Source organism: Amblyomma americanum, chromosome 11 (genome assembly GCF_052857255.1).
Source record: "Amblyomma americanum isolate KBUSLIRL-KWMA chromosome 11, ASM5285725v1, whole genome shotgun sequence".
NCBI lineage: Eukaryota > Metazoa > Arthropoda > Arachnida > Ixodida > Ixodidae > Amblyomma > Amblyomma americanum.
In genome coordinates this window covers 50,954,371-50,976,057 of record NC_135507.1, presented here as the reverse complement: position 1 = coordinate 50,976,057, position 21,687 = coordinate 50,954,371, and the positions used below count along the sequence as shown (strand labels likewise).

At 46.2% G+C, this 21,687-nt stretch overlaps 2 protein-coding genes across 3 annotated transcripts; both read left to right on the top strand.

The window, feature by feature from the left end:
* Window positions 1–455: 455 nt before the first annotated feature.
* LOC144109614 (uncharacterized) lies at window positions 456–13,839 on the top strand. The gene is made up of 8 exons (XM_077642433.1): window positions 456–588; window positions 2,046–2,149; window positions 3,521–3,541; window positions 3,649–3,675; window positions 4,706–4,726; window positions 6,295–6,435; window positions 10,026–10,228; window positions 13,807–13,839. Exons 1-8 carry the CDS (start codon window positions 503–505, stop codon window positions 13,837–13,839), a joined length of 636 nt encoding a protein of 211 aa, XP_077498559.1. The 5' UTR covers window positions 456–502.
* A 625-nt stretch (window positions 13,840–14,464) lies between these two features.
* Window positions 14,465–21,687, top strand: LOC144110333 (uncharacterized). 2 transcript variants are annotated; one of them, XM_077643184.1, is made up of 5 exons: window positions 14,465–14,539; window positions 17,005–17,092; window positions 17,936–18,091; window positions 20,377–20,487; window positions 21,417–21,687. In XM_077643184.1, exons 1-5 carry the CDS (start codon window positions 14,535–14,537, stop codon window positions 21,558–21,560), a joined length of 504 nt encoding a protein of 167 aa, XP_077499310.1. In that variant the 5' UTR covers window positions 14,465–14,534; the 3' UTR covers window positions 21,561–21,687. The 2 variants fall into 2 exon arrangements, with proteins under 2 accessions (XP_077499310.1, XP_077499309.1); XM_077643183.1 differs by having other exon boundaries at window positions 17,933–18,091.

The window sequence follows — 21,687 nt, the reverse complement described above, 5'->3', positions numbered from 1 at the left end:
AGCTTTCTTCAGCGAGCAGTGGCGCATATTGTTTTGATGCGAACCGCTGCTCCAAATCGCAAGGCAACTACAGTCACCGCACTGCTTCCAATGGTAGGGATGTCCAGTAAACTCGTTGACATGCTTTACGGGGGTCTTTGGCAGCCGTTTGAGCACTTCATCACATAGCAGTTGTTCTTTGACCTTGTTTGGAACTCAGGTTAGGCAGGAGTCTCGATTGGTAGCGATTATCATTCACCGCGCCCAACTGTTCGTAAACACCAGATAGTGGGCGTCGAAAACCACATAGAATTTCGCGTCACGGATGACAGGTAGCGAAACCTTCATAATGATCGGGGCGAATGGGCCTCAAGCAGGCAGCGCCAGTCATCACTCCAAACGCTCTCAAAGACTATTTAGTGGACCTAACGACGACACTGTGCCTTCTTTTCTTTTCTTTGCGTCTCTGCAGCGTCATTAGTCCTGTGTCTGCCTGGTTGAAGAAATCCTCAGAGGCACCAAGATGGCGGAGTTGTCAATGATGCGCTCCAGCATGATGCGGTCCGGCATGCGGTCAGGGATATCCAGGATCGCCATCCAGCAGCCACGGTGTGTGATCCCAATTTCTATCGTGCTCTTGATGTCGTGGAAATTTACGGACTTCACGCGACGTCATGTACATTGTATGGAAATCGCACAGAAATTACGTGGAATGCTTATGGACTCCTTACAGACAAGCTGCCGCGGTGGCTGAGTGGTTATGGCGCTCGGCTGCTGACCCGAAAGACGCGGGTTCGATCCCGGCCGCGGCGGTCGAATTTCGATGGAGGCGAAATTTTAGAGGCCCGTGTACTGTGCGATGTCAGAGCACGTTATAGAACCCCAGGTGGTCGAAATTCCCGGAGCCCTTCACTACGGCGTCTCTCATGGCCTGAGTCGCTTTGGGACGTTAAACACCCATAAACCAAACTTCTTACAGAGAAAGTATGGATTTCTGCATAATTTGCCATACCTTACGCACCCCATGTTTCCATAATTCCATACGAGCGGCTCATATAAAACGTTTCAGTACGGAATTGTTGGTTTTCAAAATGTCATGGGACCTTAGTTGTAGGATAATACCACACAAATGTACCAGAAGTCGTCTCTGTAAGAACTTGTGGCTAAAAGCGACCCAAAGTTCTGTGTCTGCAGGACAGGCAATAAGAAGCAGTCTTTGCGTTGCGCTCAGCGCCACTCGCCATAACGGTACAACTATTGACCAAAAGTGCTAGCGCGAAGAATCATCGCCTTTGCGTTAGTTGCAACACCAGTAAGACAGAGAGATGGTTGCGGTATCATTTAAACGAGGCAGCGACGCTGGGAAACGTGTTTGTGCAAAACATGCACTGTGTCTTTCAGCAATATCTTTATAAATTTGTCTGATAGTGAACTCGTTGGCTATTTAAATCTACTTCAGGACAAAGGCGTTTGCGGAAATAATGCCGAATGACCGTCTTTATCAGGCCACGGCAACCTACTAGGTAGAAATTAGAGAGTTTTAGCATACCGGAGACGTAAATCGGTTTTACTTAAGGGATCTGCGCATGCGCTGTGGCAAATGTGTGGCCGGGTAGGACTACTGCGCATGCGTAGTAGGGGTCCGGTAAACCGGTATACGTATCCTCTAGTACTTCACGAAGCATTCACTAAGTAGCTGATCTTCCGCTACGCTGGCAGTTTGTTTTCTTATTTTAAGCGTGGTTCGTCACAGAGGGAGGAAGTTATTCCTCCCGCTAATTACTTGTTGTGGGGAACCCTTAATTTTAATTTAATGTATAACACAAATGCCTGCAAAATAATTGTTAAAAAGCACAATTTTACACATGCGACACTTTACCGGCAAAGGTTTTTCTGGCGTGCCCTGCATGAGTTTCGCAGCGTCACCTATAAGTCAGATTTTTTTTTTTCAAATTTCATATGAGGGTTTAGCGTGCACAAAGCTATGAATTAAGATGTTGTTTCTGGTGCTGAACGGTGCACTAACTAAAAGCACGTATTCACGTCAACCTATTTACTCCTCCCAGATCTGCCGGCACCGTCTGCATGCAGTACATCGTCGTGCTTCTCGTCATCTTCATGACCATGTTCATAGTCGGCATCGGGGTCTATTTTGCCTTCATCAAAAAAGGTGAGTGGTTGAGATATGTCCCAGCAGGCACAGGCTTACTACTTCAATGTCTTTATCCGGCATTCCCGTGCACATTAGGTGTGTCTTCAAGCTTTCAAATTTTTCCTTCGATTAGTTCCAAACCATAGCTTCTTGTTAGTATGTGCTTGCTTTGCCTATTTGATGTCTGCGCGAATTGCCTCCGTATTTTCCGCTTTTAAACTAGTGTAGTCCGCAACCTTGCTTCTATGTAACCAATACTACACTTGAGCACACAATAGAAGGAAATAGCGGGTTCGTTATGAAGTACAGGGGTGGTCAAAAGTTCCGAGGCCACAGGGTGTGTTTTTCCTCGGTATATTCAGGTACTTAAGATGGCGATAAAGTTATCAAGGTTCTCAGAGATGAGAATGATACTTCTACCTTCTAAAGATATTTTGAACTTCGCGGGTATCGTAATACCTAACTATACTGTTCAAAAGCAGACTCTGTGGCCTGGAAACTTTTGAGCAACACTGTAAATAAAGGAAGCCAACAGTCACTGAAACCAAACAGCATAGCGAATGTTTCTTTTTTTTCTTAATTTGTGGTGTTAATAAATGGGCGATGAGTAATGTAGTTTCTTATCGCTTAAGAATAATTTATTAGAAGGCAGGAGAAAAATACAACCACATGCCACCGGTGGGGTCCGAACCCACGACCTCCGAATTTCACGTCCGGTGCTCTACCAAATGAGCGACTGCGACGGCTGTCCCATCTGATTTTGGTGCCTTAAAAAGAACCTTAAACAGAACCTCGAAAGTCTTCACTAGCTCCGTACTGATCCGTAACGGCGGACGTAGTACGTCCAGTATTGCCGAGAGTGACACGTAACAACGTGGCCGAAAGGTGAGGGCAGAAGAAACGGCGGCGTGTGGTTCAGTTACACTACAGATAAATACCCTCGCAATCGGAATATTAGACACCCGCTACCGTAGCTTAGTCTCTAGAGCACCGGATGCAAAATCTGAGGTGATAGGTTCACATCCCACTGGCGGCATGTGGTTTTGCTTTGTTCTGCTTTCTAATAAATTATCTGTAAGCGATAAAAGAATTCCATTATTAATAACCCATTGATTAACATAACAAAATTAAGACAACGAAAAAAAACATCGTCTAAAGTTTTTGGTTTCTAAAGTTCATGGGCCTAACCCACGCTGTTAGGCAGGATAGTCTATAACCTCCCGCACAAAGGAGGTACGGTTGCGCGGTCGATTTTCTAGAAATTCGTGAAATTCTGGTTATCGGTGCACATATTGCTCTGTGAGGAAGCTTTCATTGAAAGTGCGCACGTGCGATCACTTTTCGTGTCATTAATCTGAACTCATTTATTCTTTTTCTCCTTCTGCGCAGACAAGGCGCCTGTGGAAGAAGGTATGGTACATTATTCACTACGTCATTATTACCGCTCACCGTTTCCGTTATTGCACTATGAGAAATAATGTTACAGCTATCGATTTTTTGGATTTTACATTCCTTAGAGGAGGAAGTCATTTCGTCCCAGAAATGTAAGTACATATGGCAATATTCTTGTGTGAAGGAGTCACAGCTGTTTTGCCAGAAACTGGAGTGGATCCTCGTGGTAAACCTAGGACATATATCTAAACACTGGACGGAAGAGGATTACTTAAGGTTGATGAAATCTAAGGTTCGACGAAATCTCGTCTGGTCGGGTGAATACATTGGCGAAAATAACGAAGCGCCGACCAAAAGGTGTTGTCAAGATGGAAGGACGTTTCGACTTCCACACGGAAGTCTTGTTCACTGGCTGATTATGGACTCGGGAGGATTTTGTTACGAGCAAAGAGACCAACAGAAACGTCTATAAACTGATTTTCTATCTTCGCTGAAAACAAGAATCCTTTGATGGTACATATTTTCAGCGCTTAGGCGGCAACTGGGAGCGGCTACAACGAACAACATAATGATTTTTCCAAAGGAGCAAAATATCTGCCATCACTTTCTCCGATGTTTTAATGCCAGCCGGTGGATACGATGCCTGCAGGCATCGCTTCGTTTTACAACCTGCCGGGGAAAGTTGGGTGGGCGGATGAGATTAAGAAGGTTGCGAGCGTACAGTGGTCGCAGCTGGCAAAGAACAGGGTTAATTCGAGAGACATGGGAGGGGCCTTTGCCCTGCAGTGGGCGTAGTCAGGCTGATGATGATAATGAAGAAGCGTTTAACAAGGCTGCTTGTATTTTGCCCTTGTCAAAGGGAATCTTTCGGTTTTCTTAAACGTTTCATGAAGTGAATGAATTCCGCTCTTTACACTACCTCGCTCATTCGCAATAAGCAGATCTTCGAAGTAATGAGTGAAAGAATTTTGACAGGCCGAACAGAAAGTGGTAAGGAAGACTGAAACTGGCCTCTGTGAACGAAGGCTGCGCTTGTGGGTGCTCGGGAAATCTTTAGCGCGATGCCATTGTGTATGCATTCCAGGATAGGGAGTCGCATTGGGAATTTTTCGATGCACTGAAAAACCAGCGTTGCGGGAGGTTTTGTGGGACATCTCAGTGAACGCATTTTTCTTCCCGCAGGCAATGAAGTGACCTTCCTGCGTAAGTGTCCTAACAGCAGCCATGCTACGGTGCTCTGTGTATCTCCGAGCAAAGTTAACTGATTGTGAGAGACTTTGCAACATGCTCCCTCTTGATAACTGCGCAGTAAAAAGTTTCTCCTTTTCTCCTCTGCTGCGCAATCCAGATGGCGCGGCATGAATTTCTACAAGTGCGCTCTTATAAGGCACTCGCAAGCAAGCAGCGTCTTTGCGCTGGTAAATGCGCGAGAGTGTGCGAAATAGCTTAATTTCGACACAGCATTACGGGTCGAGAATATCATGCGGAAACGTCAACAAAGCTAGCTGCTCCGAGGTTAGCCAAGCCTGCATTGTGGGGGAGAGGGTATGGGCAATGGAAGGACTGAATTGCAGTGATCTATAAGAACAGGGAGTGCTCCAGATTAGCATAGGTTTCGGGGCAATTTGGGCACGCAGGAGAGGTTCGTAGACGGTAGAAGAAAGAATGGGCAGGGGTGTGGAGTGCATTTAAATGGACGAGCTGGCGAATTCTTAGATACGTGGTGGTGAGATATTTACCAGGAAGAGAAAGGATCTCTTATGACGCACCGAGGTTTAACCTTATCCACAGCGGCTTCATTCAGATGTAGGCTAATTGCTAAACGCCCATGTACTGTGGGACGCCAGTTCATGGCAAAGGAATTCAGGTTGTCGCGTTAATCCGGAAGCCTCCCCAACGGCGCCTCTTTCTACCAGCTTCCTTTCACTTCTTTCTTCGCATTTGCCTTCGCGGCGCGGTTTAGGTGTCCACCGGAAGTGACGCGCAGTGCGATATCAGTTCAATTCAGAAGTGTCTAGGATTTGTCCTTATATAAGTGGCATCGCATTCAATTGGGAAACCATGACCCAGAAACTGCAATAGAGTATCAGTTTCTCGTTTTAGAATATGAAATATTCCAGTTTTTCTCGTGAATGCTATAGTTTAGTTTAGTTTATAGGGGTTTAACGTCCCAAAGCAACTCAGGCTATGAGAGACGCCGTAGTGAAGGGCTCCGGAAATTTCGACCACCTGGGGTTCTTTAACGTGCACTGACATCGCACAGTACACGGGCCTCTAGAATTTTGCCTCCATCGAAATTCGACCGCCGCGGCCGGGATCGAACCCGCGTCTTTCGGGCCGGCAGCCGAGCGCCATAACCACTCAGCCACAGCGGCGGCTCGTGAATGCTATAGTAATGAAATGTGCGATATTGAGCGCCATCTTGTATAAGGAAAAGAAAGGTGATTTGTCATGTGGTTGCAGATGGGAGCTTTCTGATTGCAGAACAAGAAATTGAGAGCTGGTTTCTGCACTTCAATGACGTTGCAGCTGTAAGAAGCTTCATAGCGCTACCTACCGTGATGCTCTACTAACCGGCTGTGCGAATGGACAGAAAACTGTGCTGTCCACCCCATGTTTAACCCGTATCCCTGAAATTCTCTCATTGGATGACTGAGCCTGGGCGCTTTACATTGAAAATATACCCTCGGATATGTCTCAAATTGCTTTTCTTTCCCTGCCCAGTTCTCGCTCTAACTTTAAAAGCAGAAAATGAGCAATTATCATTACAGCCAACAAAGAAGAGCCGCCGCTGATCTGCTCCCTGGACGGACGCTACTGGGTCCGCTCTGTGGAGCAGCTCTGCTCTCACCTCGTCTTCCTCTCGGCTTCGGTGGACATGGCTAAGAAAAAAGCCACCCCTGCAAGCGGAAGTAAGAGAGCGTCATTTCATTTTCCTCGAAATTAGTAGGAATAACTAGAGTTACTCGTGTTTTGAGGTTTTGTTCCGACAGAGAGCATGTATTTCTGCAGCCACGTTTCGACACAGGCAGCTGCGTTTCCTCAGTATTCTCCTGTTCAGCATGAGGTCGTGGTGGATGTGACGGGGGTGACAGAGGTGAAAACCTCATGTGAAAAAATATTTGGTGGGCACTTAGTCTGATGACGTGTGCGATGCGATAGCACAGAGCCACTTCGCTCTTGAGCGGAATACACTTCCGGACTGGTGACATTTGTTGCCGTTTAGTTGATGTCACTTCCGGTATGCTGACGTCACTTTCAGTTTAGTTGCTGTCAGCTGCGATCTTGTGACGTCGCTCACGGTCTATGTCAAGAGTCATTACTGGCCATACAGCGCCACTAGGCACTTGAGCGGAATACACTACCGGACAGGGGACGTTTGTTGCCGTTTAGTTGATGTCACTTTAGGTATGCTGACGTCACTTCCAGTTTAGTTGCCGTCAGCTGCGATCTTGTGACGTCGCTCACGGTTTGTCATGAGTCATTACTGGCCATATTACTCATACACACAAAGACAGCTGCCACGCACAGCATCAGTCACTTCCAGCCTGGCGATATGACTTCCAGACTTTGTCATGATTCATAAGTAATGACTGCTCATATGACTCCACATACACAGTTGCCCCACACAGCATCGAGGCACTTCGATATACCTATACGCCACTGTATACTGCCCAGCCTGCGGTGTAACATAATGGCGTTACGCAAAATGGTCCGGAGGGCTCTTGATGTGTGATGACGCTTTACACTTCACCTGACCTTATTATTAAGCAATCAAAAGTAATGTACAGTACTCACGGATTGAAATGGGACATTCGGAGCGCGTGGCCGTCGCTTCATGGAGCGCCGCCCGTAGACGCTCATGGAACCAAGGTGGTGCATTGTGGTATGGCGTGAGAGGGAGAACATCTACAAAGCAGAATTGTTCCTTCCAGTAGCCAATGAGCCGGCCTGTGGTTTACCACATGCCTGCGTGGCACTGCAAGGCTAGCGCTCCGAATGTCCTATTTCAATCCGTGAGTACTGTACATTAGTCAAGGCAGCACACAACAGTTTATGCTAAGCAGCGATCCGCTGGAATTGACTAGGGAATACATGTCTCACGGGAAAGTTGTGAGCACAGCTCCTGAGCACGAGCGGCCAGCAGCTCGGGGAATAGAAATGAGGTGGAAGGAATCACTCAGGCACTGCCAAGTCATGAAAAGCAGCTTAGCGGGATCCCTAAACAGCACAGTGTACAACAGTCGCACCTTCCGTACACTCACCAGTGGGGCGGAAGCCTGAGTGATAAAATAACAAAGCTTGAAATAAAATTTAGGACTACGCGCCAAGCTTCGGAAATGAAAGTGGTAGTGATGCAACGAGCGTCTGTCCACGGCCGGCCCTGCAATGCCTGCCTGCCAACTCTTAGTGCAAGATCTTAACAATTTCTGGAAGGCAATGCACAAGGTACTTCCGGTCCGCGGCAGCGCAGGTTGGCACGAGGTTTGCTTTCATCTCTCGTTCCATCTCTCTATCACCCTCTCGCTCCTATAGTGCTCCTCTTCGCTCTCCTTTCCGGCACTCCCTATTCTGCAACTCTCTTTGTCATCCCTCCCCGCGTAGCTCGCGCTAATGCCCTCCATAAGTATTATGGGCAAGCCCACGATGCCGTTTGGGTAGATTCCGCATGTACAGCGCATGAAGCGGTAGCAGTTGCCCACAATCCAACCCTACCTCACCCCCTAACTCACCGTCTTCCCTCGGGCTCTACGCCTGAGGAGGCAGAGGAGACCGCCATCGCCCTAGCCCTTGCACATTCGGACGCCCAATACATCTTCAGCGACTCCAAAACGGCTCTGTCCAACTTTGCCAGGGGCAGGATTCACGCCCCTGCCTGGCAATTGTTGAACACCCCTACCCAAAATTTACCGCGCAGGGTAGAGCTTCAGTGGGTGCCGTCTCACTCTGGGAACCCTGGAGACAAGACTGCCGATAAATTGGCCCGAGGTCTGATTTGCCGGGCTCAGGAGAGTCTCGATCCAGGATTCTCGAGGGAGCGGGCGCACACCTTTGCGGAGCTCACGCAAATACCCCGTTTGGACCGTCGGACTTACCCTCCTCCCCACCCCTCTCTTACGCACTCCCAACCGATCCTCTTCAGACGCCTCCACACCCGCTCTCTGTCATCCCCTCAGCTTTTATCCCACAATTGCGGCACATCCCCTGCATGCTCCCTATGTGGTGACCCCCACGCCACACTCTCCCCATATCCTTTTCGGCTGCCCTGCTGACCCTCCACCGCGGGGACAGCACGCCATCTCGAGCTGGGAGGACTGGGAGGTCCTGCTTATGTCTGCAGACCCGACATCGCAGCCTGCTGCAGTGACTATGGCTGCCGACGTCATGTCCTGGCATGACCTACTTGATGCAGTGCGGGACCGCGCAGTGGCCCAGGGACCCAGCTGGGTCTAAAACTCACTTGCTGAATAAAGTTTTTCTGTCTGTCTGTCTCTTTGTCACTCTGTAGGGCAGCTTGGGCGGGATTCTCGACTTCTTGAAGTTTCCCCCAGAGTGGCAACGTTGGTTTTATGCTTTATGGTTTTATAGGGTTTTACGTTCCAAAGCAACTCAGATATGCGGGACGCCGGGCTCCGGAAATTTCGACCACCTGGGGTTCTTTAACGTGCACTGACATCGCACAATACACAGGCCTCTAGCATTTCGCCTCCATCGAAATTTGACTGGGATCGAACCCGCGTCTTTCGGGTCAGCAGCCGAGTGCCATAACCACTGAGCAACAGCGGCGGCGGATTTAATACAGTCAAAGAAAGTGGTGTCAGTCATGTTGCGAAACCTTGGTTGGCTCCGCAGTGCTATGCTTCTCAAACGCGCTCTTCGGCTTTTGTCCTGAAAGGTTAGTGAATATTTCGCTACCCCGTTTTGAGTTTGTTTCGCAGCCTCGCTATTTGGCTCCCAAGCGAATTCGAGCGCTGTATGAAGTCAGAACAAGTCATCTTTATTTCAACATCGCAGAGATGTAAGGGGCGCATCCATAAAGGAATTACCAACGCGAACTTATCGCACATTTCCAATAAAAGCTCTCTCTCTCACTGTGTTCTCCAGTTTCCAGCATGCATCAGTGAAAATGCGCGTGAGTGGAATTTGCATCACTGCCTTCTATCCAGGAACTAATAAGTATTTCTGCGTAACGCTACCAGTTTGTAACGAATGGTTCTTGAGAGGACAGAGATATATGAACGACTGAAGCAAACGCGAGTTATTCTAGCAGTAACCAATGTCATCTAATTATAAATTTAGGGAGTCAATGGCTAGTGAACACGGCGTTCCCGATGGGACATTATAACGAATTTGGAAATACTCCTCTGTAGTGACGAAAATTTAGACAATAGCTTATGTGGAATCATGCAAAGCGTAGTAAAATGAAAACAAAGTGTTCCGAAAAAGTTTATTCAACGCACAAAGTTGAGCATTAAAATTACGCGTGCTCTCAATTTTCCAGCCGACCAGGTGTTCAAGAGGTTCAGGGGCCTAAGTAGACAGGCGGGCACAATCAAGAAGCTCGTGAGTTTCCCCCTGGCCGAGATCAACCAGATGGTCATGGCCGACGTAGATGCGAGCTTCAGCTCTATCCGCGACGGCTGGCTGGACGGCATCGACATACGATACATCCGTGGGGACGAACAGTCTCTTGACCTCTTCCAGGTACGAGTCAGAGGTGAATCGAATGAAGGGGTCAGAGGTAGCAGTGAGGTCATCCTTCCTCACCTTTCCTAGAAATAGGTTCTATTGTCCATTTTAAGACTGCAAACCAGGGGAAAGGTTGTAGTTGGTGCGAGGAGATGTTTAAAAGAAATTGGAGAGGACACCTAAGCTCCGGCTTAAGGGTATGACGCGATAGGGTAGCGAGTTGGGCTTTCCATTCTGAGCAGTACTACGACAACTTTTAACGATCGTGTTTTTTCATTATTTCCATTGTTTCACATTATTAATTGATCAATTACACACTCTAATTTTTTTAATGAGCATAACGAAGCATTGGCTTTTTATTCTGAGCATTTAGACACCTTTGAAACCCCATGTTTAAAATTTTGTATTTCTTGAAATAATTAATTACAATGATTTCATAAACTCGTCGTCGCCTATCACACAACGATGAATCATCAATCACTAAAACAACAAATTACCATGATGCGATTTTTTTTTACACCTTTCGACCGAACGAGCTGTAGGAGCTATCGCGTAAAAAGAGATCGACACGAGACCAATGTCTCTTTTCTTAGGCTGTTTTTGCGTACTGCGAGCGCGCTGGATTCTAGACAAGGTGTTCCAGTCCTGATGCGGTAATTTTACGGAGAATGCATTTAATGGCTGATCCCGAGGTTTTATGCCCACAGTATTCTGACCGAAAATTGTGCAAATTCGTCCGAATTTACACAATTTTCGTCCTCTTTAAGAAGAGAAAAAAATTACTGCGGAAGTCCGAACAGAACTCGCCATCTTATCCCAGTCATCGCTATCTAATGATACAATTCTTATATTCCCAGGTAATACCGAAACATTACAACAATGATAAACTTTGGTTTTGGTGAAGCGATATTTGAATGTTATTAATGCTGTTCTTTACTAACTTTCCTTTAATGCTACAATTAAACTTAGTAATTAAATTTTCCTAACAATTAGTGAACCTTTAAACAATATTAGAGTATTTCATGGCCAGCGCCGCAGCTATAGTCACATGCATCCAGAAACACCGCCGTAAACAGTGGCGTTCGTGGATAGTAATGTCCTCACTCTGAGTCTTGAGACAGATGCCGGAATTTTCGCATTTTAATGCGAATACTGCTTACGCAGTAGAATAACATGTTGCACAGTACGCATGAAGTAATAAATGACCTACCTATAAATGACAAGTAGACTGCATGGCAAAGTTACAGGGCATACTTTTGCCCATTGTTTCGTTTTGCTGTTGCGGAAAATTTTTAACCTTGGCTGAATCAGGGATGCAGGCGACCTTTTATATCCGGTTCCGCTATTGGTGACATTTAATTTTTGTATTGAAAATGTGCTAAAACGGCCATTGAGGGTACTGCACGGTGAGGGCCCTTACAAAAAATGGTCTATAGACAGTCTATAGACTTCTTATAGACTCTACTGCCTTCCTATAGATATTTCATTTGGCCTATTCATAGTCTATAGACGGTCTACTAAAAGTGTATGGCCATAAATCTATAGATCGACTATAGGCTGTATGCAGGATTTCTTTCGCCTATAGACTGCTCTCTAGGGTTTGTCTATAGAGAGTCCATAGAATTTATAAACAGAAGTCTATGGACAGTCTATAGAGTGTCTAAATAAACTTTTGTAACACTGAAAAGTAGGAACATAATACATAACATAACCACAAAAAATTAGGGGCGACCTTTCGGACTGGTGCCAAATAAACGCAATAACATTCTTCTTTAACTCGCCAATTATAATTATATTTCAACTCTGAGCACATTGTCTTTCACTGCCACAATCTACTCCACTTCTAATTCTATTCCAATTTTGACTACGCCACTAAGCGAAAATTTGTAATATTGTTAGATGGCGACGAGTCCTCATACCCCTACCCTCGCTTTGTCACAGCGGTTAAGCGATCCGCCACTGCACTGGCAGGTGGCTGTTTCAAACACAACCACCGGTGTGGCTTGTGAGACCCAGGTCGCTATCCGCGAGCTCCCGCAAGCCTCATTTTTGCACAGATAGTTCTTCGATCGGCTGTATGTTTTTTGCACGTAGGTGTACTGTTGTTTGAGTCATTTTCATTTTTCCGAGTCATTCATCGTCCGACGTATCCCGCTTTTCCCCTAGAAGTGGAGAGGGGAATTGTGGGACGGTGGACATGTGGTGGGCGGTGAGACGCCAATCCCCCTAAACGCGACTTAGCAGGCGCAGGCTTCACATAGACGCGGACGCCGCCGGACAGTCTTCGCCTTCATGGCCTTCTTAATGCTGCCACACTAAAATGCTAGAACCAGAGTACTTCAGCGACACTTATAGAGTCAGCTTGATATTCCCCCCCTCCCCTCACTCCTCCTCCATTGCGAATACTCCACTAGAACGTCTTCAGTATGAATAATTGATGGCGTTATAATAGTGATGAAGGTGACCAGCGTCATTATTAACGCGACAGAGTTCAGGTTCCCGTTCAGCAGAAAAACCGGAGTCGTCGGCGGCGTTTTGAGCGAAAAATCCTCAGAACATAGGGAAAATTGCACAATTTTACCCCATCCTTCCCCGTCACTGAACATGGAACGAACACACGTCCTTACCCAATTCCAAACCGACACTCTCCTCACCCCACTAATGGTCTACAACTTCGGATGGCGGGGCACAGCTCACTGTCCCAACTGTCCAAAGGTGAAGGCAGACACAGAACACGTTATCTACGCATGTAAGACTGTCATTACATCTCCTCATTTCCCTTACCTTCATTCCCCTCCTTCCTGGAGTGATTGGCTTCACTCGGGATTGGCAAATTATTAGTGGGCCTTATAGTGCTGGCCTTTCCTCCTGCTCCTCCTCCTCCTCCTCCTCCTGAGAAGGAACCTATACTCCGTTTCAAACATCATGTGCAAGGCTGTCAAAGCTAGCGCTCTTGTTTACGCTGCCTGCGTCCGCGACGAAAAAGTAGTGCGCTATTAGTGATAAGCGAAACATAGTGAATAATTTGCTTGTAGGCTTACCACGTGACACATTTGATATGATCTTGATTAAATGCACTGTTATTGCTGATAACATGCTCTCGCGTTCTTGTGTCATAGACCACTCGGGCACAGAGCAAGCGCGGAGTAATACGGCGTCCTTTATTTTCCCGTCCGGACTACTTCCGTATACCTTTCACAGCGTTGCACCTGATGTATGAAACAGAGTATAGATGGGCCACCTAGGTCATGTGACCTTGTGGCGTCATCACAGCCTGCCCACCAGATTTTGGGCGAACTGGCTACCGTGGCAGTTGGCAATTAAAATAATAAGTGGATGCGAAAGGTATCTCCGGAAGAACAAGCTGGTTCGCACAAGACGCACCGGTGGCAGCACCTGCCATCGCAAGGCCCTGGCGCATCGCTTAACCAACCGCTGCCCCTTTGCGCCAGAAGTGGTATGAGGGAACCCCAAGGATCTCTGAATGTAATGTTGAAAATCACGAATTCCGCTATATAGGCACTAACCCGTTAAAGGTATCACGTCATACCCTTAACGCCGAGCTTAAGTGTCCCTCCCATTTTTTTTTACAGGAACCTTTCTCTGGGGATGCTCCACAGTTATAAGAGTTCCTTAATTCTCAGCTGGACTGTGAGATGCTTACAGGGTCGATATGCACATATGGCTGCTTCTTGTACTGCAGTCCCTTGCGCACCATAAATTGGAATTATAAGCAAGCTAGTGCGACCCGCCGCGGTGGCTCAGTGGTTAGGGCGCTCGACTACTGATCCGGAGTTCCCGGGTTCGAGCCCGACCGCGGCGGCTGCATTTTTATGGAGGAAAAACGCTAAGGCGCCAGTGTGCTGTGCGATGTCGGTGCACGTTAAAGATACCCAGGTGGTCGAAATAATTCCGGAGCCCTCCACTACAGCACCTATTTCTTCCTTTCTTCTTTAACTCCATCCTTTATCTCTTCTCTTACTTCGCGGTTCAGGTGTCCAACGATATACGATATGAGACAGATACTAGGCCATTTCCTTTCCCCAAAAAACGAGTTCTTCTTCTTCTTCTTCTTCTTCTTCTTCTTCTTCTTCTTCTTCTTCTTATTATTATTATTATTATTATTATTATTATTATTATTATTAAGCAAGCTAGTGCACGATGGAGAACCCCTCTCTAGACACATGTGTTTGAACGGGACGAGCTGAATGGGCGTGCTTACTGCTTCGCTTCTCTCATTTTTACCCAGGAGCTGCGGACGCTAGCCGACAGCAAGCATTACATCATTCACGGCGTTTTTGACAGCGTGAAAATAGACATCATGAAGTAAGCTGCACTGTTTCTCTCCTTAGTTTGAAACTGGCTGTTCAGTCTCACTGTATAATGCCCATTGAATACCCTACGTTGCACGATATGAGATATTATTTTGGCCGGTTAGCACATATAAAATGGCGCGGCCAGAAGGTACGATAGTTAACCAGGTAAACAGCTGTTCTCTTTTGCTTTAACGCGTTAGAAATCAATCATGAAAAGCAAGCAAGTTGACGTATGTATAGATTGATAGCAAAGGCATCTTTTCTGAGCTGCGTAGTTGGTGGCGCCATATATTTCCAGCAATTTGTTTTCTGTTCCTCGAAAACCCGCTTGCAGAAATAATCGGCGAATAGTTTTCGCCTCTAGCTCATACAAATGTTAAAGTGCTGTTTTTACATGTACACCGATTGCTTTGTCCGTATTTTTAGCCCACTAAAGAATACTTCTTATCGTGGCCGCTTTCACCTTTCTGGGGCCCCTGAATAGTTTCGGGCCCCTGTTTACACCTCGAATATTTATCGGCAGATTTCTTGTTGCATCCGCATTTTTAAGATATCTTTCCCGCGGTTTTCTTGAGCCCCCAGCGTTATTCGTACGTTCCTGCTGCATACCTGCTTCCCTAACGACTGTGATGTTTTGTCCTGCTTCCCCCCCACCCCTCCCCATCCTTCCCCGTGGCATTTAGTATTCCAGAGTCGTAGCATTCCAGTCTCGAGCAACCGGTAATAAAGAATTAGTGGCGACACCACGATTGTGAAATTTTATCAGCCAGTCTACTTGGAATATAGCTTGCGTTTCACGATACTAGCCGCGAGCTACGAAGTTAGTTAATCATTGAAATCGTATTTCGAAGTGCCACATGTTAAGAGCGAAGCTTACTCATTTGCAGCAGAAGACCTGTGCCCCATTATTGAAATGAATCAATTTTCTTCAATTTGTCAACGAAAACCTAATAAAATCACTGGATGCAAATTTGCTGGAAAGTAAAGATTTATTTACATGGCTCACGCCACCGAACTAAAGCAACATAACTTCCTTGCCATGTCTAGTTTCCAATTTAAAGCACTCTAAGACAGTTCTAGTGCCCAGCTCGATTCTTGAATGCTCGAGTCTTGTTTGCTCATTCCATAGACGGAAACATTCAATGATGGTTTTTCAATATGCCGTGGTGTTTCCTAAGCTTATGATGCCAAATTATAAAATTACATTCCCAAACATTGTCATAACTAAAGCGCATTTGATAGACCTGAGAAGGACACATACAACAGAGCGCTCCGCTTCGCATTCGGGAGGTTGCCGGGTTCTATTCCTAGTACCGCCGACTATCGACAGGTTTTCTTATGAGTACAAGGGACTCGGGGAGCACGGAAGAACGCTGCGTTCTGGCACAGGGAGCAACTTGGCCATACATGTGAAAGAGTGCCAAAACTGCTCAGCTTTGCTTAACAGCACTACCATTATCGGCCACGGAAAGTCCAGGTGCGAACTGTTAGAAGCGTTTTTAATCAAAAAGAGCGAACGTGTTTGCATAAGACCCGCCGCGGTGGCTCAGTGGTTAGGGCGCTCGACTACTGAGCCGGAGTTCCCGGGCTCGAACCCGACCGCGGCGGCTGCGTTTTTATGGAGGAAAAACGCTAAGGCGCCCGGGTGCTGTGCGATGTCAGTGCACGTTAAAGATCCCCAGGTGGTCGAAATTATTCCGAAGCCCTCCACTACGGCACCTCTTTCTTCCTTTATTCTTTCAATCCCTCCCTTATCCCTTCCCGTACGGCGCGGTTCAGGTGTCCAACAATATATGAGACAGATACTGTGCCATTTCCTTTCCCCCAAAACCAATTATTATTATTATTATTATTATTATTATTATTATTATTATTATTATTATTATTATTATTATTATTATTATTATTATTATTGCATAAGCGACCCGTCTGTTATCACTCACAAAGAGTGGCACTGTGTTGTAATAACGTCCGGAGTTTGATGAATGTGGCAGTATGTCGACTTGCGCAAGTGTGGCTTTAAATACGTGGTAGAACCAATAATACATCAGTTGTAAGTCCAGCGACAGTCTGTGTGTGTCTTCTCCTGGTCCTGCGTCTTATTTCGCCGTTTTCTTTTCTCTTGAACATGTATCAACTCACCCAGCAATTCACACTGCTGAACAACATTTCGCCCACCCTTGCGCTCGGCTTTTCGGGGGTTAAATTCTAAGGAAAAGGGTCTTGTACAACAACCACAAGACGCACAACACACCGCAATGTTGTGTCTCTTCGTCTCTGACCTGTCAAGTGCGTTGTTGTTATGGAGGTCGAAAAGAAATTTACGCAATATTGTTTTAACAAACAATGCCTTTTCTCATTGATCAAGAACTGACGTACATTCAAAAGTTCTACGTCGAAACCGAACTGTAGAGGTCTCATATGTTTATAATCAGCTTAGCACAAACCGTCCCAATTCCTTTGTCTCTCAAACAGGCACTTTCATCTGGCGTCGCTCCGAGTCTACACTGTTCAGGCGCAGGCCCCTTTCAAAGCAGAGCTTGTCCAACCAACAATAGCCATTGTGAGTACACGCGTGCACCTGCAGGTTATTCGCAGAATTCCCACCTGCCGCTTACCGTTGAGAAAATGAAGAAATTACAGCAGATGAATATATTATCTAGCGAATCAATAGATCTTCCCGGGAACAACTAGCGCCATTTTAATTTCACACTATGAGATTCAAGCAAATAGTACTGCTCAGCCTGCCTATGTTCCAGTGGATTCTTGTAGGCGCCTCCCTTGCAAAGATTTGTTTAGACAGTGTATACACTCTCCACAGACAAAATTTTGTCTATAAAGTCTATAGATTTTATATGGACAAATGCTTGAGAATAGTCTATGAGCAATACAAATCCTATAGACAAGTCTATAGACAACGTATGGATTTATGGCCATACACTTTTAGTAGACATTTGTCTGTAGACATCTATACACTATGAATGACTATGAATTGACAAAAAGAAATATCTTTAGGAAGGCAGTAGAGTCTATAATAAGTCTATATAGTATCTATAGACTTTTTTAAAGGGCTGGACATGGATGCAGTGGCCGCATAGCTCAGATTCCCGGACATAACGCACTCGAAGGAGCCCCATGTGGCGTAAAAGCATGTGTTTTGCGGCGTAATGATGATCAAAAGTTCGCACGCATGAATCTAAAGATAACAGCAGCTTGTGCAGGTATTGCGTTCCATTATTTTTTGAAGGAGGAAATGTGCGATGTGGAAGACGTAACGCAAGCGCCGTTCAAGCATCTCAGTGCCTGTAGTTTCTGAATGTCGTCTCACTCCATAGTTCATTGCTTCCCCCACTGTAACTTAACAACTTCCACACTATACCGCGGCGCCATTTGGCCTGCGTAGCAGACCCGCGTGGGAGAGTACGCAGCGGCGGTAGCCGGCGCCGGCCTGTCGCCCTCTGGGAACCACTGCATCGCCTTCAGCCTGGCCGCCGTCAAGTACAGCGGGTCCAATGACATTGGAGATGCCGCTAACGCCGTCGAAAAGGTCATGTACTGCTCGGTACGCATGTCTCTCTGCTCTGCGAGGCTCAGCATTCAACGCTCGCGAAAACTGCGAACGCAAAGGAAATGCCACCCGCCGCGGTGGCTCAGTGATTAGGGCGCTCCACTACTGATCCGGAGTTCCCGGGTTCGAACCCGACCGCGGCGGCTGCGTTTTTATGGAGGAAAAACGCTAAGGCGCCCGTGTGCTGTGCGATGTCAGTGCACGTTAAAGATCCCCAGGTGGTCGAAATTATTCCGGAGCCCTCCACTACGGCACCTCTCCTTCCTTTCTTCTTTCACTCCCTCCTTCATCCCTTCCCTTACGGCGCGGTTCAGGTGTCCAACGATATACGAGACCGATACTGTGCCATTTTCCTTCCCCCCAAACCAATTATTATAAAGGAAATGCCGTCTGTAGACAGAGAGAGGACGAACTGGACTGAATGAAGCGATAATTAACTTCATTCAATGAATAGATGAAGGAATTTCAGCGAAGGCACTGAATTTAGTCTCTCAACACAAATACTGAACAACTCCATTTTTTCTGTCAAGTTGGTACAAAAACAATTTCCTGCTTCGCCTGCCTAAGCCCCAGCTGGCATTTGAGTACACGATGAATCCTTGTTCCGTACCTCCTCACAATGTGTCTATTATGAGGCGCCGTCCATCATCATAATTTAGCATCAAATTTATAATTTTCTTACTATATTTTACTATTTAACCCCAGTAGTAGCGTCACTGAGAATAAAACTCTCTTGCACAACTACAAGCACTCAAAATTAATACTCGTTTGTATTAACAGTCAGGTGCTCTCGATCACACATTAACAAATAAAAATTACGGCCATAAACGTTGAATAAATAACGAACAAGCACATAAAATTTCGTATTAAAATTTTAAACAATAAATTTTCAACGTCATGGCCAACCCTAATGGCAGATATATCATTAGAAAGAAATCAAAGTAGGCGCACAAACGTACGCCATACGCAAGCGAATGTACCCCGCTCACAATGAAACTTCAGTGCCCTCACTAACCGCGGCTGTTACACAAAGGAGTATGTAAAAATTCTTTTCCTTTGAAAGACAAGATTTTTTTGATCATCGTTACAGTCATGAACTGCATCCAAACGTTCCTTTCCAGTAATTTTAGGTTTGGTTTGGTTTTATGAAGGTTAAACGTCCCAAAGCGACTCAGGTTATGAGGGACGCCGTAGTGGAGGGCTCCGGAAATTTCGACCACCTGGGGTTCTTTAACGTGCACTGATATCGCACAGTACCCCGCGTCTTTCGGGCCAGCAGCCAAGCGCCATAACCACTCAGCCACCGCGGTGGCTCCTTTCCGGTAATTTTAGGTTTCTATGCTACGACACGGACCTAATGCTACTGCCGAGCCCTGTCAGTTCTTGAGACATTTTCCAATGGCGGGTTTTGAGGTGTAGTGTAGGGAAGTGTTTTTGATTGACTGATTAGCGCTAGGGTAATGAAGGGAAGTAATTGCATTCATCTGCGCAATAGAGGCATGTAGGCTAAACTCAGTAGCTATTCGGTGCACTATTCTTGCTATTACTGCGCACGTCAAGACAGTGAATACGGACATAACAGGCACGATAAGTGAAACACTGGGCGTTGCAGATGCACGTTTTTTCTTATTCATGTGGTGGCGAACAACGTCTCTCGACATCTTGTAAAGAAAAAAGGGCAGTTCAGCTGATGGCATAAACACGGCCAAAACGATGTAAATTACAATTCACACTACTACAAAGAAGCCATGACTAAGGACGAAAAACATAAGTGTCAAAAAATCAGCTTGAAAAGGCCTTTACTTACTGCTGTTCGATCTCTTAAAGCCCACAAAACACAAGAATTATTTTACTCTCTCTCAACTTTTCTTTCACTAGAACTTCCTAAGACAGTTACAAGAACAGAGGTGACCGATGCACAATAAGAGAACTTTACACTTCCCTAGATTTCAAACACATGACCTTCTCTAAAATAACATATCACGTGTTTCTTCGAAAGCAGACGAACTTTTGGCAGAAGGCTGGCCGTCGGGGCGTGCGTGAAAGAAATGCTTCGAGGCTTACGTGGGTAAAAACAAGGCGGAAGCAAGAAAGGCACAAGCAACGTAATTGTATTCCATGTTCACGTGACCAATTCGGCAACATGAGCATTACTACATGTATGTAGCGTTCACGTTGTCCGCGATTTTATTTTGTCCATAGCTTGTTCATTCAAAAACGGTGCCTCAAGAACGTTAACATATGAGTAGAGTTTTTATACCTTCAACTCCTTTTTCCAGGATGAGTACAAAAGAAAGAGCGGAACCAAGGCTGCCACGGATCTGTCGCATTTTGTACGGAACACAGACGCCCTGTTTGTCTTCGATACTCCTGAAGGATTTGAGGAAAAGGTAAACTCGGAAAAGAGCGTGAGCTTCTTTACAAAGTCTGCTACAAATGCTCTGCGGGAACAATAACTACCAGCAGCGACATTGAAAATACGTAGACAAACATCGAAAGTTTAGCCCAAAGCCTTAGAGAGTCGAGGAACTTGTGCTCCACAGCATGCGGTGGTAGACGACAAAATGTTGTCTCGTGTCTGGTTTTCTCATAAACGCAACCTATTTTGTGATATCAATGAATGCTAATATAGTTTATTGGGCTTAGCGTCCCGAATCGACTCAGGTTTTAAGGGACGCCGTAGTGAAGAGCTCCGGAAATTTCGACCACCTGGGGCCCGGAGGAAGACTATATAGGAGTGGAAACTCCCCCGTCTGCGGCGACCAAAAAAGGTCACAAGCCCGCGGCGCCACTATCCTGCTGGCGGCGCCTGGCGGCCTGGTAAGAAACTACTGAAATACTACGTCACGGAGTGCCCGCTGAAGCAAACACCCGTTTCGTCTGCTTTGAGCGCGCGCCGCCGGAGAGCGGAGCCGAAGCCGCCTGACCGGGCGCTGCATTTTTTATTTTTTTTTCCTTCTGCTTCTACGAGGCGCCGCAAGGGGCCGCCACTGCATGCGCCCCCGTCGGCGCATACAACTGTGAATCTGGTCGCCTGCGCTCGCTCTCGCAGACGAGAGTTTCACTTCCTGTATAGTCTTGCTCCGTGACCTGGGGTTCTTTAACGTGCACTGACATCGCACAGTACACGGACATAATATATATATATATATATATATATATATATATATATATATATATATATATATATATATATATATATATATATATATATCAGTTGGTTCCAAACGTGTAAAACACCAGTGTGAAGCAAAATGTAGGTTTTTAAAGTTTATTGTTCATATTAGCATTGTACTGACTATACTGTATTGCTTCGCAGGTCAAGAAGATCAGTGCGCTTCCCGGCGCTTGCGTCCTGTTGGACGACGTCTACTACGACAACCACAAGTGCGAGTGTGTCGACAAGAACTTGAAGATGCTGCGTACTGCACGCGTGGTTCTATGGCGCACTCTAAAGGGCTGAATTTCTAGGCCATTCCTGGCGCCAGATATATTTCCGTCAGTTTTTATATTTAATGAAAAACGATAAACATATTTAAACGCAGACTTGTTTACTGCCTTTACTGCAGTATGTCGTAGGTAATGGCGCG